The sequence below is a fragment of the Rhipicephalus sanguineus genome, chromosome 3 (assembly GCF_013339695.2).
Source record: "Rhipicephalus sanguineus isolate Rsan-2018 chromosome 3, BIME_Rsan_1.4, whole genome shotgun sequence".
NCBI classification, from domain to species: domain Eukaryota; kingdom Metazoa; phylum Arthropoda; class Arachnida; order Ixodida; family Ixodidae; genus Rhipicephalus; species Rhipicephalus sanguineus.
Genome location: NC_051178.1, coordinates 195,023,393 through 195,037,325, shown reverse-complemented (window position 1 = coordinate 195,037,325; position 13,933 = coordinate 195,023,393). Strand labels below are relative to the sequence as shown.

General features: G+C 46.1%; 1 protein-coding gene across 2 annotated transcripts in view; it reads left to right on the top strand.

The window, feature by feature from the left end:
• Positions 1-664: 664 nt before the first annotated feature.
• Positions 665-13,933, top strand: part of LOC119387975 (uncharacterized) — a 33,244-nt gene continuing 19,975 nt past the window's right edge. The window contains exon 1 of one of the 2 annotated variants that reach the window (XM_037655569.2): positions 665-879. In XM_037655569.2, coding sequence (XP_037511497.1) covers positions 727-879 — 153 coding nt within the window. In that variant the 5' untranslated portion in view covers positions 665-726. Of the gene's footprint in view, positions 880-12,396; positions 12,524-13,933 lie in introns of those variants that run through there. The other variant, XM_037655570.2, reaches the window with a different exon arrangement.

The window sequence follows — 13,933 nt, the reverse complement described above, 5'->3', positions numbered from 1 at the left end:
CAACACTATGAATGCTCTATACCCGCTTATATAAACGTTATCAATTAGCGATGCCTTTTTTATTTCCCGTTCTTCATACTTCCAGGACAATAATCTTGGAACTATCGTACCGGTATAGCGCAGCTCAGTTTGAGCATGAAGGAAAGAGGCAACAGCGGAGAAGGAAACACAGGCAACAGGATTAGCGCTCATCCTGTTGCCTGTGTTTCCTTCTCTGCTGTTGCCTCTTTCCTTCAAGCTCAAACTGAGCTGCGCTATACCAGTACGATATTGTAATGCACTAACTTGCCGAATCTGCAGTACTTGTAGATCTTGGAACTATCTGTATTGCGTCTCTTTTTTGTGTCCGTTGGCTATTCCACAATAACAACCACGGACGCTTCCAGAATTTGCAGAAATGGCAGTCTTTTTTTTTTCAGCTCGCTCTTATAGCCTCTCGTTCCGGCGCGGATCCGCTGCTGAAACCGGAGATGCATGCCAGAACGCGAGCAAAGCAAAAAGACGAGCAAAGTTCGCTTTCGCGTCACGCCTTGGAATGTGTATGCGCGCTCCATGTTGCTCGTTTACCTCTCGATAGGCGAAAACGAAAACAAGCGAAATAATAAGAGGTTGAAGTGAAGAACCTGCAGCTGTGCACCGACTGTCGGTGTGGCTGCATACAGCCGGGCATTCTGTGTCGAGCGTCGAGTGCGCCGTCGTCGAGCATCTTGGGGCTGCTGGCCCTTCATGTGCACGGCTGCAACGGGGGCACGTGCGTCGTTTGAAGTGGAACGTGCCGATCGAAAGGCCAATGACGGCATGGTGTTTCGCAAGTGGCAGCCCTTCTGCGGCCTGACTACGGCGAACAAAGCTGTGCTCTTTATCGCCACTGTCTCCGGAGTAAGTTATCACTGTCCATCCTCGTCCGGCACAATTGTGCATGGACTCCATAAGGTGCACAAATCACCGAGAGTTATTGCCCTCACATTGTGTCGCCCGAGTGAAACCTAACAATGTCTCGCGTATTTGCTTTGTTCGAGTGCAGATGCCTTCTGAGTTTGCGTGCGTGCGTGCGTACGTGTGTGTGTGTGTGTGTGTGTGTGTGTGTGTGTGTGTGTGTGTGTGTGTGTGTGTGTGTGTGTGTGTGTGTGTGTGTGTGTGAGTGCGTGTGTGTGTGTGTGTGTGTGTGTGTGTGTGTGTGTGTGTGTGTGTGTGTGTGTGTGTGTGTGTGTGTGTGTGTGTGTGTGTGTGTGTGTGTGTGAGAGAGAGAGGGGGGTGGGGGGATGCGCGCGCGCAGGGTTCTTCATTAGGGGGGCCAAGCCCAACCCCCTCCCTCCTCGTTGGTCGAGTCCGAAAGTAAGCGAGCTCCGCAATGGATGCAAAGATTAAAATGAAGCGATCACGTGCTTCTCACAAAGTCCTGCCATTGGTCCCCGGCTCTCCGAGGTAAAGGCGGGAAGTAAACAGATCATGAATGCAACATAGGGGGTCCGTGGTCGGTATTATCGTCAAGAAATCTGCGTAGCCGTGAGCCTGCGCCTTAAAGAATGACGTGAAAGGTCTGGCTGAGTAAACCTATGAGGTATAGTTGGCGCCCCCCTTCATATGATTAGAGAAGCCCCCCCCCCCCCCCCCCCCCCGGGCGCACGCCTATAGGGGGAGGGGGGTGCATAACTGAACTGTCTATTTCAATTGTGATATTCGACGTAATATTAAAGAACGCGACCATGCATCCAATGCCAAATGGCTCTTTTGAACCAAAATCATCGCGATTTCAGCTCCTGGTCTTGGGGAATACTGTGAAACGCTGGCGAACGAAGACATGGACAGCACAGGCGTAGCCAGGGGGGGTCTCCGAAATTTTTCACTTTTTCATGTGTATATATACATGCAAACATACAAACGCACGCAAGAACATAAAAAGTATGGCTGAACACCCCCCCCCCCCCCCTCTCAAAAAAAAAAAAAAAGATTCCGGCTACGCTACTGAATGACAGGATTGGAATGCCAGACTTCAACTATCCATGCCTATCCTGTCCGTTACTTCATTAGCCAGTACAATGTCTCACAGTTATCACCAGAACCAGCTAGCCCAGCTGTCAACGCTTTTTTGATCTTGGGCCGAGTGCTGTGGCAGGTACCGCCGCCCTTGATGAACCAGTGTTAGCATGGTGATACAATATATGTGTTCCTCGGAATGTGTGTTTCTCCAAATGGAGGCCACTACGTCCCCAAGACCTCTGGCGCCCAAAGTATCGCAAACCATTGCTTTCGAGATTATAAGCTCTTCCATGCGTTTTCCGGCAGCGTACGCGATGTAGGGGTTCTATAGTTGCGACCATAATGCTTCATGCTAAAGGTGCAAGAGCGAAACGGCGCAATCTCGGAGGCCACGCAAAGCCAGGTGTAATCTTTCGCAATGTGACAGAGCTTGACGCCGCGTAGTAAAATTATAGTACCTACAAATCGCGGCAGATGTATTGCTACCGTGAGCTAAGGCTATGACCTCAAAGCAGAACTGCCCCCAAATTTTTTTTCTTTTTTTACGCTAAGTCACATTTGTTTTAATTACTGTGAGGAAGCCGCCGTCGGCCGGTTCAACGTGTTGCGATTCCATGTTGGGATCGTAAATTATTCGGTGTATACTTGAAAACTGTGCCCGAACTGCGTATGAAGGCGTTCTAAGACATTTGCTCGTTTGCTTTCTATTTTCCCGCGGCTTGGTGATATGCGATGGTCCAGTAACCGAGACAGAAATATGATATCATTTTCAAGACGTCAAGTGCATGCCATGCATTATATTTAGATAAAAAGGCGCGCGTATCGGATTTAGAGCGACACAGAAAACTGGTAAACTAATAGATAACCGCTCCGATAGAGCTGCACGAATTATTCCTCTTTCGTGGTGAGCTATTTATCAGCGCCATGTCCGCAAGAAATGACAACGGGATAGATGTGGTGAGCACCTAGCAGTCTAGTGCGCTCGTTCCGCACGGGGTTCGTACTCTAGAAGGCCAAGCTTTTATCAGCTCATAAAAGCTAAGAATAGCGCGATGAATTCGCAGTACTACCGGCTGCTGACTTAACGTCCCTTTATCGGCGTTGGACCGTTTGGTAAAGATAAGCAAGAAGGCCTTATATCATCCACACTAACACGAAACGACCATTAAGATAATCTCGGGTCTTCGTGTCATCGTACTTAAATGAGGCCACCCACGTTCGTGCCCTACATCGTCACGTAACACCGCAAGTAATTAACAGCTTTAGGAGGTTAAGTGCCGATTACAGCGCAAGCTTTAAAAGCTTTGCGGGATGTACAACAAGCACTACTGAACTCCACCACCAGCAGACTCAGAATGCTGTGGCAGCGGACTCAAATCGCTCCGCCCCCATTGCAAGCTAATCTAGCTACTCAGCCTCAATCTTGCTTTTGTACTCGCCCGCACAACACTTAAGTGTCTCGGTGGTGCATAGTGTGTTCCGCGTGAGAGATAGAAACGATGGCGTAAAGCAATGCGCTGCAACAGTGATGAAACAATTTGTAACAATTTGCTGAAACAATTTGTAGGAAACAAAATGCATGTGCGCTGTTGTCCTCTAGGAAATAACGTTGGAGAGAAATGCCAATCAGTACTCCTTTCTAACATACTATTAATGAAGGCGACCGGCCAATGACAAGGAGCGTGAGTGCGAACAAAAATATTTGTAATTCTAACACCCGACAGCTCTTTCATTAAACGCCCACATCTTGGGGGAAGACATCGTAGTTCCATGACACGGGGAGACCATGAAACCACCCCCTTAAGACTTTTTCAGCATTCAAATCTGCGAACCAAGAAATAATTTAGTGAAAGAAGTATTTGTGAGTAGCATTAGACAAGCTGAATCGGCCAACCACGTGGATTGTAATAAGCTGTCCCAGCAAAAAGTACTTTACAATTGATTAAATATCATTTTTTTTTTCTAAACAAGCCAGACAAATATTTCACGGAGACCGTCTTGTCCAGAAAAAAAAAAGTCTTGTCGGCGTTATTTGATGCATGCATGCGTAATGCCGATCGCAAATGGTCGCGCTCTTCTGAGAATCTCCAATATGTAAAGTAATGGCTTTCAGTTATCTGGTGCACCATCGCAACGGCATAAACAAAAATAAGAAACCGCAAGTCATTAGATGTACGTGGAGTGCTGTGTTCGTTGAAAGAGTTATTGTGTGTAATGCTATCACAATCGCAACTCATGAAAAGGATGCGAAATACTCTGCGACTGCACTGGCAACTACTGGGAAATCGTTTGTTCATTGCACTCATCCAAAAACTGCGCGGGAACTCCGCTATCTCCAGCAACATTATGGACGATTTGCGAAAAATCTGCAGGACGGCTTCTCTCACAGTCTTTTTCTAACTTGAAAGAACGTGAGCTTGGGCATGTCGGTATTCTATCTTAACACCTATAGCGCACAGAAGGGACAAGACACAGATGTATACGACGCGGACACAGCGCTTTTTCTAACCAAGCACTCTCGTTCAGAGAGCGCTCGTTCTTCTTTAGGCTCTCCCAGTTCCAGTGACAGTGCGTCCCCCGAACGACAGGTTCCTCGTTAACCATGCATGCGTAGGCTGAGAAGCAGCAGTGAGGCGTGACAATTCCATAGTCATTTTTGAAGAGAAAAAAATGCTTAAAAATCATAAGCATTTGTGGTATTGGCGTACCTTCGCTGCAGCTAGGAGCGGCAAAGGCAGAACGAGCGCGAAAAGCAGTCTGCGAGAGAGAGTGCTTGGTTGAAAGAAAATTTCTCAGATTTTTTGCAAATCGTCTAAAATTCGGAGCGATCAACAATAGCGACGCTCTTTCTTTTGTGAGCCTGCAATGAGCCCTCGCTGTTGTACGTTTGAACAACGACGCATATGCGGCACAAAGAAATAATAAAAATAAAACAAAAAAATAAATTTAGAAAACAATAAAGCCTTAATAAAATAAATAATGAAAATAATTTTTAAAAATTACGAAGCATACGAAGCGAACAGCAAGTACTACTCGGAATCAGAATCAGTATTAGTTTCTTCGTGTCGATTGGACGGTGAAAATTATGATACGTACGGAGAGTGAGAGAGCGGAGAGAAAGAGAACGCTCTTCATTGAAGATCGCCCTACTGAAGCGTTCCGTAAGCCATTCCGATAATTCTATATGTTCCCTTACGGAATCCACATATGTTCTGTATATTTGCAATATATTTCCGGAAGAATCTTACGGAAACATGTGGAATTATTAGAACGGCATACGGAACGTTTCAATAGGGCTATAGAGTATCTAGCCAACGTACACTGCAAGCAGTATTAATGTAGTACTTCATTGCTTTCATACGTATGTAGCCATCATCATCCTTGACCGTCTTCATATTCGTGCTTGACCGTGGGCAGTGCCCGTGGAATAAACGGCTGTGTTATCATTCTATTGTCTGGTCGGCTTCCGTCTTACAACATGCAGATGGAGGCCCCGCACTTATAAACTGAACTGGGAGAGCGAGAGAGATTAAACTTTAGTAAAACAAAGCAGTAGGTCGATTACCGCGGGCGACCTTCTGTGCATGATGACAAGAACTGTTAAAGTAAACAGCAATCCCAACACATCAAAACGTCTTAAGAGCCGTGACATATATGACCAAAGAAAAAAAAAAGCATCGGTTTAATACATTAAGTACGAGAATGTGGTGAAATCAATAAGAGCGGAAAACTACAAACGTGCACTTTATAAAATGAAGTAAGAAATATACTCATTTCGTATTCGAAATATGGAGTGTTTGCACATCCCTGAAACATTTATTGCGAATATCCTTGTATGTTCGCATTTCGATAACAAAGATGAGAATAGACTGTCCGAGAAGATTCAGCTGATCTCGGCCCTAACAGGCCTGTCATTGCGGATGTACTGAATCGTAATTGAAGAATTAAAAAACAGAATTCTCTTTTTTTTTCTGCTAAGCGACACTTACTTTCCAACTTAAATTTCTGAGCGAAGAATGAGTCCTAAAATATGCGCAAAACACACGCTGCGTTGAAGTGCGCGAAAAGCAGTCCGTTGTTTCTGTCTCCAGGCAAATACACGACCTTCGTGCATTATAAATTTCGTGCAACACATAATTCGCTCACCGTTTTCACTCGCGCTGGGAAATGTTTATGACTTTTTCGGCAAACATGTGCAGCGAGATTTAGTATACACGAATGGCTTTGTTATTCCGAAATTTCGCACATCGGAGTCGGAGCTCGGAGCTTATAGTAACGTTCCAAAACCACGATATGATTATGAGCCACGCCGTAGTGGAGGGCTCCGGAAATTCAGACCATCTGGCGTTCTTTGACGTGCACTGACATCGCACAGTACACGGGCCTCTAGCATTTCGCCTCCATCGAAATGCGACCGCCGCGACCGGGATCGAATCCGCGACCTTCGGATCAGCAGCCCAGCACCGTAACCGCTACAACACCGCGGCGAACAGGGGCAAGAGTTCTAAAATGTGAAGCATTTCTCAGCGAACCTCAGTCACTTTAGCCGTTTCTATCTATCTATCTATCTATCTATCTATCTATCTATCTATCTATCTATCTATCTATCTATCTATCTATCTATCTATCTATCTATCTATCTATCTATCTATCTATCTATCTATCTATCTATCTATCTATCTATCTATAATCCCCTTCCCCCCGTCACGTGCGGCGCATAACCTCATATCACGAACCTCATACCGTCTACCAAAGATGCACTAACAAAGTTGATAAGTGTGGCAAGAGTTTAAAAAATTCCAAGTATTTGAAGCATTGGATTGAAGCATGCGTGCTCAAGAAAACGCGCGTATGCTCGAGTCCAGCCGTGGTTGGACACTTCTTACGAGTAGAAGTGGACACAGACCACGGACACAGACCAATAGCGCCGTGGTCTGTGTCCTTTCTTCGTCCTGTCGTTTTAGCGCTGTTTTTCTACTCGTAATCGTGAACCGACCAGCCCAAATGCGTACCCTACTGCTAGACACTTCGTTCCTGCCGTATGAGTCATAACATTTTTCTTCCCCTCAATTTCAAGCTCGATTGCAATCGAGGAAAGTTGGGACAACACGGTCGTTCACGTAGTTGGATTCGTTCCGGTCACCAAAATTTGCCGGCGAGCTGCCCTCAAAGCGGAAGACCTTGAACGAGGTGACACACGTACCGGAGGACCCGCTTTGCTCGACACGCTTTTCGTGACAATGCCTTCTTGTTCTTATCATCTGTTCCCGATAACGACGCGAATGTGGACATTCGATTAAACCTTATCTCGTACCTTTAGTACCACACCTATGTGGTGTTTCGAAACACTGTACAGGGACCGAACATGTTGAAGTGGGTCCTGCCGCACTTCAGGAATAGTGTGCACATTGTGGTTTTCGTTAATTCGGACGACTAAATTTGTAGGTGATGTTTTCGTGCACCATTTTCCCAACTAATTTATGTTTCCAAGTACAAAAATCATTTTCTGGACAATGGGCAGGGCAGGAAAGCATAATGCACGTAGAAGCCCGTGTATATTTTGCGCAACAAGAACTATGTATGGGAAAGTCGAAATCCTGTTTACCCCTGCATCGATTAGACTGCCTCCGGAGGCGACATGCTCAGCTATCAGAACAACCGCACTGGGCAACGTTCCCTTTCTCCCCTGCAACAGGCATGGTACAGCTCCCGTAGTCACATGTTCTCTGAAGTGCTCACTTTTTTTTTAAGCAGGTACTTGACCTTCTGAGTTTTTTCTCTTTTCTATCATCTTTCACTCGCCCTTCCCCTTTCCCCAGCACAGGGTAGCCAGCCGGTCTGTGAACTGGCTAACCTCCCTGTCTTTCCGTTTTTCTTCTCCTCCTCCTCAGACGTTCTACTCGCGTATAGAAGTCAGGGGAGACGGCTAACGTTTTCCTTTTAAGTTCAGTAGTAGTAGTAGTAGTAGTAGTAGTAGTAGTAGTAGTAGTAGCAGTAGTAGTAGTAGTAGTAGTAGTAGTAGTAGTAGTAGTAGTAGTAGTAGACTTTTATTCAGCCAAATTCATAGGCCGAGCATTTCGACAAAGCACTCCTTTGGGCTAGTTGGTACAAGTTTAATATAGGTTGCGGAATATTTCGCTGCATGGGCGTAACAGGGGGGACACTAACGGTGGCCCAGAGTGTCCCCCCTGTTACGCCCATGCAGCGCAATATTCCACAACCTATGTTAATCCTTTTACGTGCTAGCTTCGTCAACAAAACGTATATAACTCCCCTGGGGCGTAGCCAGAAATTTTTTTGGAAGGTAGGGGGTGGTCAACCACCCCCTACCACCCCTTTATATATCTTCAGGAAATTTTCAGGAAGGTGGGAGGGGGAAAGGGGGAGTGTTGATTCCCCCCCCCCCCCCCTTCGGCTACACCGATGGGTATCTGGGGATCCATACTACAATCCTGTTTCACCAGTTTCCCTTTCTTCGTGAATTTCTCGAACGGACTTTCCTTGAGTCGGCGTTCAGTTCGAGTCAGCGCCTTGTCTTCCACGACGGTCGCATTCAAAAGGCTAGTACACGCACAGAAACAGACTATAAATATTTTACACAAACAAGAAAGCGCTATAATCTAAGACGGGATTGTCAACAAGACGATATTTCTGATTGACTACATTTTACTGGAATATTATGAAGGACTAGAAAAAAGTAGGAGAAAAGAGAACAAAACAAACGATCTCGGACAAGTTCATTGCCTATCGCACAGCCTTTTAAAATGGCGGTCTCATTATTATGAAAACGGCGCAACGGTAAGAGACGAAAAGACTGGAACCACACGAACATAGAACACAGTTTTTCCGTCTCTTTCCGTAGCGCCGTGTTCATGACAATGCATCCGTACCAACTCGCCCAACTGTCACTAATGCTTGGCTGCCTCATACACGGTGACCCAGTGTCGCAGTTGTTCCATATCGTTACACCGTGTCACAGTTTCACCCATAGTCGTAGCAGAACTGTGGTCATAGTCTGGCGCCCAATCTAGTCACCTTTAAAAAATCACAGGATCCCTTATCCATCCTCCTCAGTCGACTCGAAGGTGAAAGTCATCTTATTCTTCTTTTTCTTCTAAGTTGATGTATCGAACCTCCCGCGCTCCCCTCCGAAAGCTTTCTGCAACTAACGTGGTTTTTTCAATGCCTCCAGGATAGGAGGCATTGCCAGCTTTCTGCAGCTCACCTTGTTTCGCACTGCCTCCGAGATCGGCCCACCTCTGACCAAGCAACGATGCCATGTGATGATGACACCATGTGACCACAAAATTTGGCATCTGTGACATCATGATGACGTCACCACGTGACGTCATCACGTGATGATGATTTTTTGCATCACTCGTGTTGATGCCGCCGAAGTGGAACGCCGACGCGGGGCGCCGGTCAAATTTCGTGTTTGGTGAGGCGCTGCTATTAAGGCTTTCGCCTTAATAGCAGCGACGCGCCTTGACTCGCGCTCGCGCTGTCGAGACCACAGAGTACTTAATAATTTCAATCTCGGAGAACGAGCGATATTTCAGCTTGTGTGTGTGTCTGTGTGTGTTTTTCGCTTTTTTTTTTTGCTTTCATGTAATATTACTCGAAAAATAAGAGGGGGGGGGGTAATGTCAAGAAGAATGTGTGCTTGAAAAATTTTCATTACAGGACACGCATAAACGGATACTGAGTGTTAATCCAAGCGTTGATAAGCCAAACAGAAGACAGCCAGAGCTGTAAATCCGAGTTCAGGGAATTGGAAAATGCGTCTGCTAATGCGCTGGAAAACCACTGTACGACCATATATGTAGATCAGTCACGTATTAAAACGCGACATTTTTTTTTAGACTAACGACTGCTATCAGCGATTGCGCGTGATAACTGGGTCATGCCGCTGCAAACCTAGCCGCTAACGGTCATCTTGGTTCTGATGTAAGTGCTCGAGTCAAAATTACGCCGATATGACACGACCTGTAGAGGCTGGAATCGAAAGCACGTGCATTACTTATCCCTAAATCTTCGCCTTTCAATTCATGAGTACTGTACAGCTCACGTGCAAGCGGGAGAAGTTTACTCGCAGCAGTGGCGAATATCAACACCGTTACGTGACTTGAGCTGCGGGGGAAACTACAGAAATTCGTTGCAGAAGAAGCTTCAAAGTCAAGCTGTATTTTTTTCTTGGCCCGGGCGGTATGGAACTCGGCACCACTGCCTTTCCACGGTAATTGCTTTAGGGACCAAGTTAACCACAACGCTGTCAGTTGACAACGCGAAGATGAATGGATCAACAGCTCGAAGCGCGGGGACAATTATTCACGAAACGAGACTCGCAGATGTCTGCGAGCTGGAAGAAGATTCGTGAAAGCCAAAGTTTGCAAGCTACGGTGTGGAGACTATACAAGAGAGGAAGCCCTAGGAGTTTTTTTTTTTTTTTTTCAACTAAGTGCTGCAGTCTGCGGAATATGCTGTTTGTGGTAAATGATAGCAGAATGAATTCCAAGGCCATATAAATGAACCAAAGGCGGGCAGCGGCACGTTAGATGCATGCATGTGATCAGGCCAAGTAAATATCGCAGGTAGAGCGCAACAAATGTAGGAAGGAAAACGGATACAGGAACGCTGTTTATCACGAATCAACTCGCCCAATTAAAGCTCTTGCTGCAGGCCAAGTGATTCTCTGTCTTGATGGTTTGACGTAGACCAACTTAGTTTTTTGATAGGGACACTGCACCTTCAAAGGGGACTTGTATTTCCCTTTATAAGTGTCTGAACTAGCGACCTCCAAGTTGTTCAACTGTATATACTAACGTTTGCTGTTACTTGCTGAACATCACTGACTCATCCAGGTAGCAGGGCTGCAAGGTGATCGCATGACGGAAACGATGGAATGTAAACATTCTACCCCCTACTTCGTCTGGTTCCTTTTGGTCTTGCTGGCCTTCATGTTCAACAAGAGCTTTCAAGCAAGCATACTTGTTCGACATATAAAGCTCAGATAAATTTGAGGCGTCCTATATGCAGTTTGTGCTTGGCGTCCAGCTAAACTGACAAAGAAGCCAAACAGTCCCAATTAAATCTATGTACCGTCAGCCCCCGTATCGTCACTGTAATAGCGTAATAAAGACGAAGCCTTGTATCTTTTTTGCACCACACACCATTGCAGCGATTGACCCTTCCTAAAGCATCCATCCTCTCCGTGCCCCGTAAGTTACACGCATACGAGTTTCTGTCTGCTGCATCAGACTTACCAAAAGATGACGCAGTCATGAAAAACAATAATTTAAGTAAGATTGTCTCATTTTTACCCCCAATACAGTCAAATGTAACACTACGGCAAAGATAGACAAGTTTTCTTTTTTTTCGGCACCTCAACATGAGATTCACCTAAAATTATACGCCGTTGATCGGAGTTTTTTGTTCCAGCAGATGCGGAAGAGTTCAGGTGACTTTTCAGGTTGGTTGACCTGCAACGTTGCATTTCCGTTATACAACTGCATGTGGAATGGCTAAAACGAGCCTGCAGGCTTCTATTTTTATTCCTTTACTTGCTCCCTATTGTCACCAACGCACTCAAAGCATTGTCCCTTGGCGTCTATCTCTCAATATTATCGCCGTCGGATGAAATAGCCGGGTTATCGCCCTCTACTCATGATCACGCTACTGCTCTCTGCACGCAGTCTTGCTAGTTCCATGCAGAACAGCAAAATGCAGAAGATGCGAGAAAACCAATTCTGTGGTTAAATTTCCTGAATACAAATATTGTCCTTAATTGCAGCGTCATATATCCTTCAAGAGAAGCTACAGAGCACGCTACATTCGCAACAAACGAAAGGGTTAACCTATCACGCTTTCTGCCAAGCAAGAAATGTGTAGAACAAAAAAACAAAACTCTAGTATCGTGCATGGTGCTGGGGTAAAAGGGAGCGAGTGCTGAGGGAAGGTTGAACGGACGTCCTATGCCAAATTTAGAAGCAGTAGTTGTTTCACTTATACCTGCAACCTTCTTCAGTATTCCCCTGTAGAAATGAAGCGAACACAGAGCGTTTTCATCAACAATGGTTTTAAGCTCCCCTCCACCCGAGTGGCTATTCAATCATGCGCTTGCCGCGCGGAGGCGGTCAGGTGCCCTGATTAAGCGTTATCTCTCTACTTAACGTAAGATATTTCACTTCAGTTGCGACAGCGCTGTATGCATCTTCTGTCTGGGGGAAGGAAGAGGCGAAAACACCGCGACTTGTCCTTTCCCACCCTTTTGCTTTTCCTTTTTTTTCGTTTTTCTGTCTTTCCTTCTTTCTTATTTCCTTTCCCTCTTTCTTTCGTCCCGCCCGCCTCGTTGTATTATCGGGTACATTGGGCCAGTGCACTACTTGTAACCGATCGGCTTCGGGGTTCGCACCACCTTTGGCGATCTCGGCGTGGGGACTGTCAGCCGTCGTGCTCGGAGTTTGCCATGTTCGCAACCGTTAAGCCGTTCGGAGGGCTCGTCACGCCGCAGTTCACCTGCGTCATCATCGGCTATGTGAGCGCGGTAAGAGGACATGACATCACGAGCAATTCTTTGTTCCGTTTCTATCCCTGCCTCTCATGCTTCTGCCGCTGTAGTTAATCCATGCATAAAGCGACTGGTCGGTTTATGGGGTTTAGCGTCCCAAAGCTACTAAGGCTGCGAATGAGAGACGCCGTAGTGAAGAGCTCAGGATAATCTCGACCACCTGGTGTTCTTTAACGTGCACTGAGATTCCACGGTACACAGGCCTCTATCGTTTCGCCTCCATCGAAATGCGACCGCCGCCTTTGGGATCAAAACCGCGACTTTATGGTCAGCCACCGAGCACCATAATTACTGTAGCACTGATGCGGACGCGAGTATAGATGCGCGAATAATACGAGTAGGTCGATCTTTGCATCACAGTTCTCTGGCAGTGGAGCTGGTCGTCTCGACTGTCCGTGGATCGCTCCGCTCGCGAAATTTCCGTGTAGGTCAAAAACTCGAAACATCTAGCTTTGCAAGAACGTTTTCTAATGGTCCGTCCAACACAGACATGCGAATAGGCAAACTTTTCTGCGTGCGCCGCACTCGCAAAAGACGGACAAACGTTTGTCTCGAGTGCTTCTTGCTCGAACATATATACGAAGCTTGTGAGCCTCTTGAAGCGCACTGTATGAAATCAATGGGAGCTTACAAGAACGGCACGTTGCTTGCTGCCGTATAAACGTCAAACCGTGAACCTTGCTTCAACGTATTTTTTTTTTATAACTGAAGTCACACAAGGAATGAGGACGTAAGGTTGGCGCCGGAATGTAGCTTCACCAGGACTAATCGAAGCAGCTTTGAATATGTCATTTCCGGGAACAATGTCCTATATGAGGGCATTCCTACTTCGCACTGCGATACAGTTCGTCCATATCGACATGAACGCCAGCAAACTCAAAACACTCGGAATCTTCAGAGTCTCTTTTCTTTTTTATCGACTACCGGGTTCCCTGTATGACGCACATTTCGCATTATCGCAGTATTTTTCACTGGGGCCATTGAACGCAGGGAAAAGTAAGCGTCAGCTCCTGAGATATCGTTTGTATTACGTCTTTCAGATGTACGTTCGTTGTTGCCCATGCGTCACGAACTTTGCAAGAAACACGCTGGCTCGAAAACTTAACGAAAAAAATGGAATGATCGAAAGAGCCATTGTTGCATGGTCTACGTGAAACAGGCATCCATGCTTACGCGTAATCTCGTTCCCAAATTACGCTGCATGGTAACCTGAGTCGTGGGTCGCTTTGGGACGTTAAATCCCATAAACCAGCCAGCCAATCATTTCCTTTTAATATTATACAATGCATACAGATCACAAAGCATAGCTCGTTGAAAGCACGAACGTACGAAAACAAATGATCTCATCGATCTGGAAGGAACATTTTGCTTTCGCGAGTTAACAAC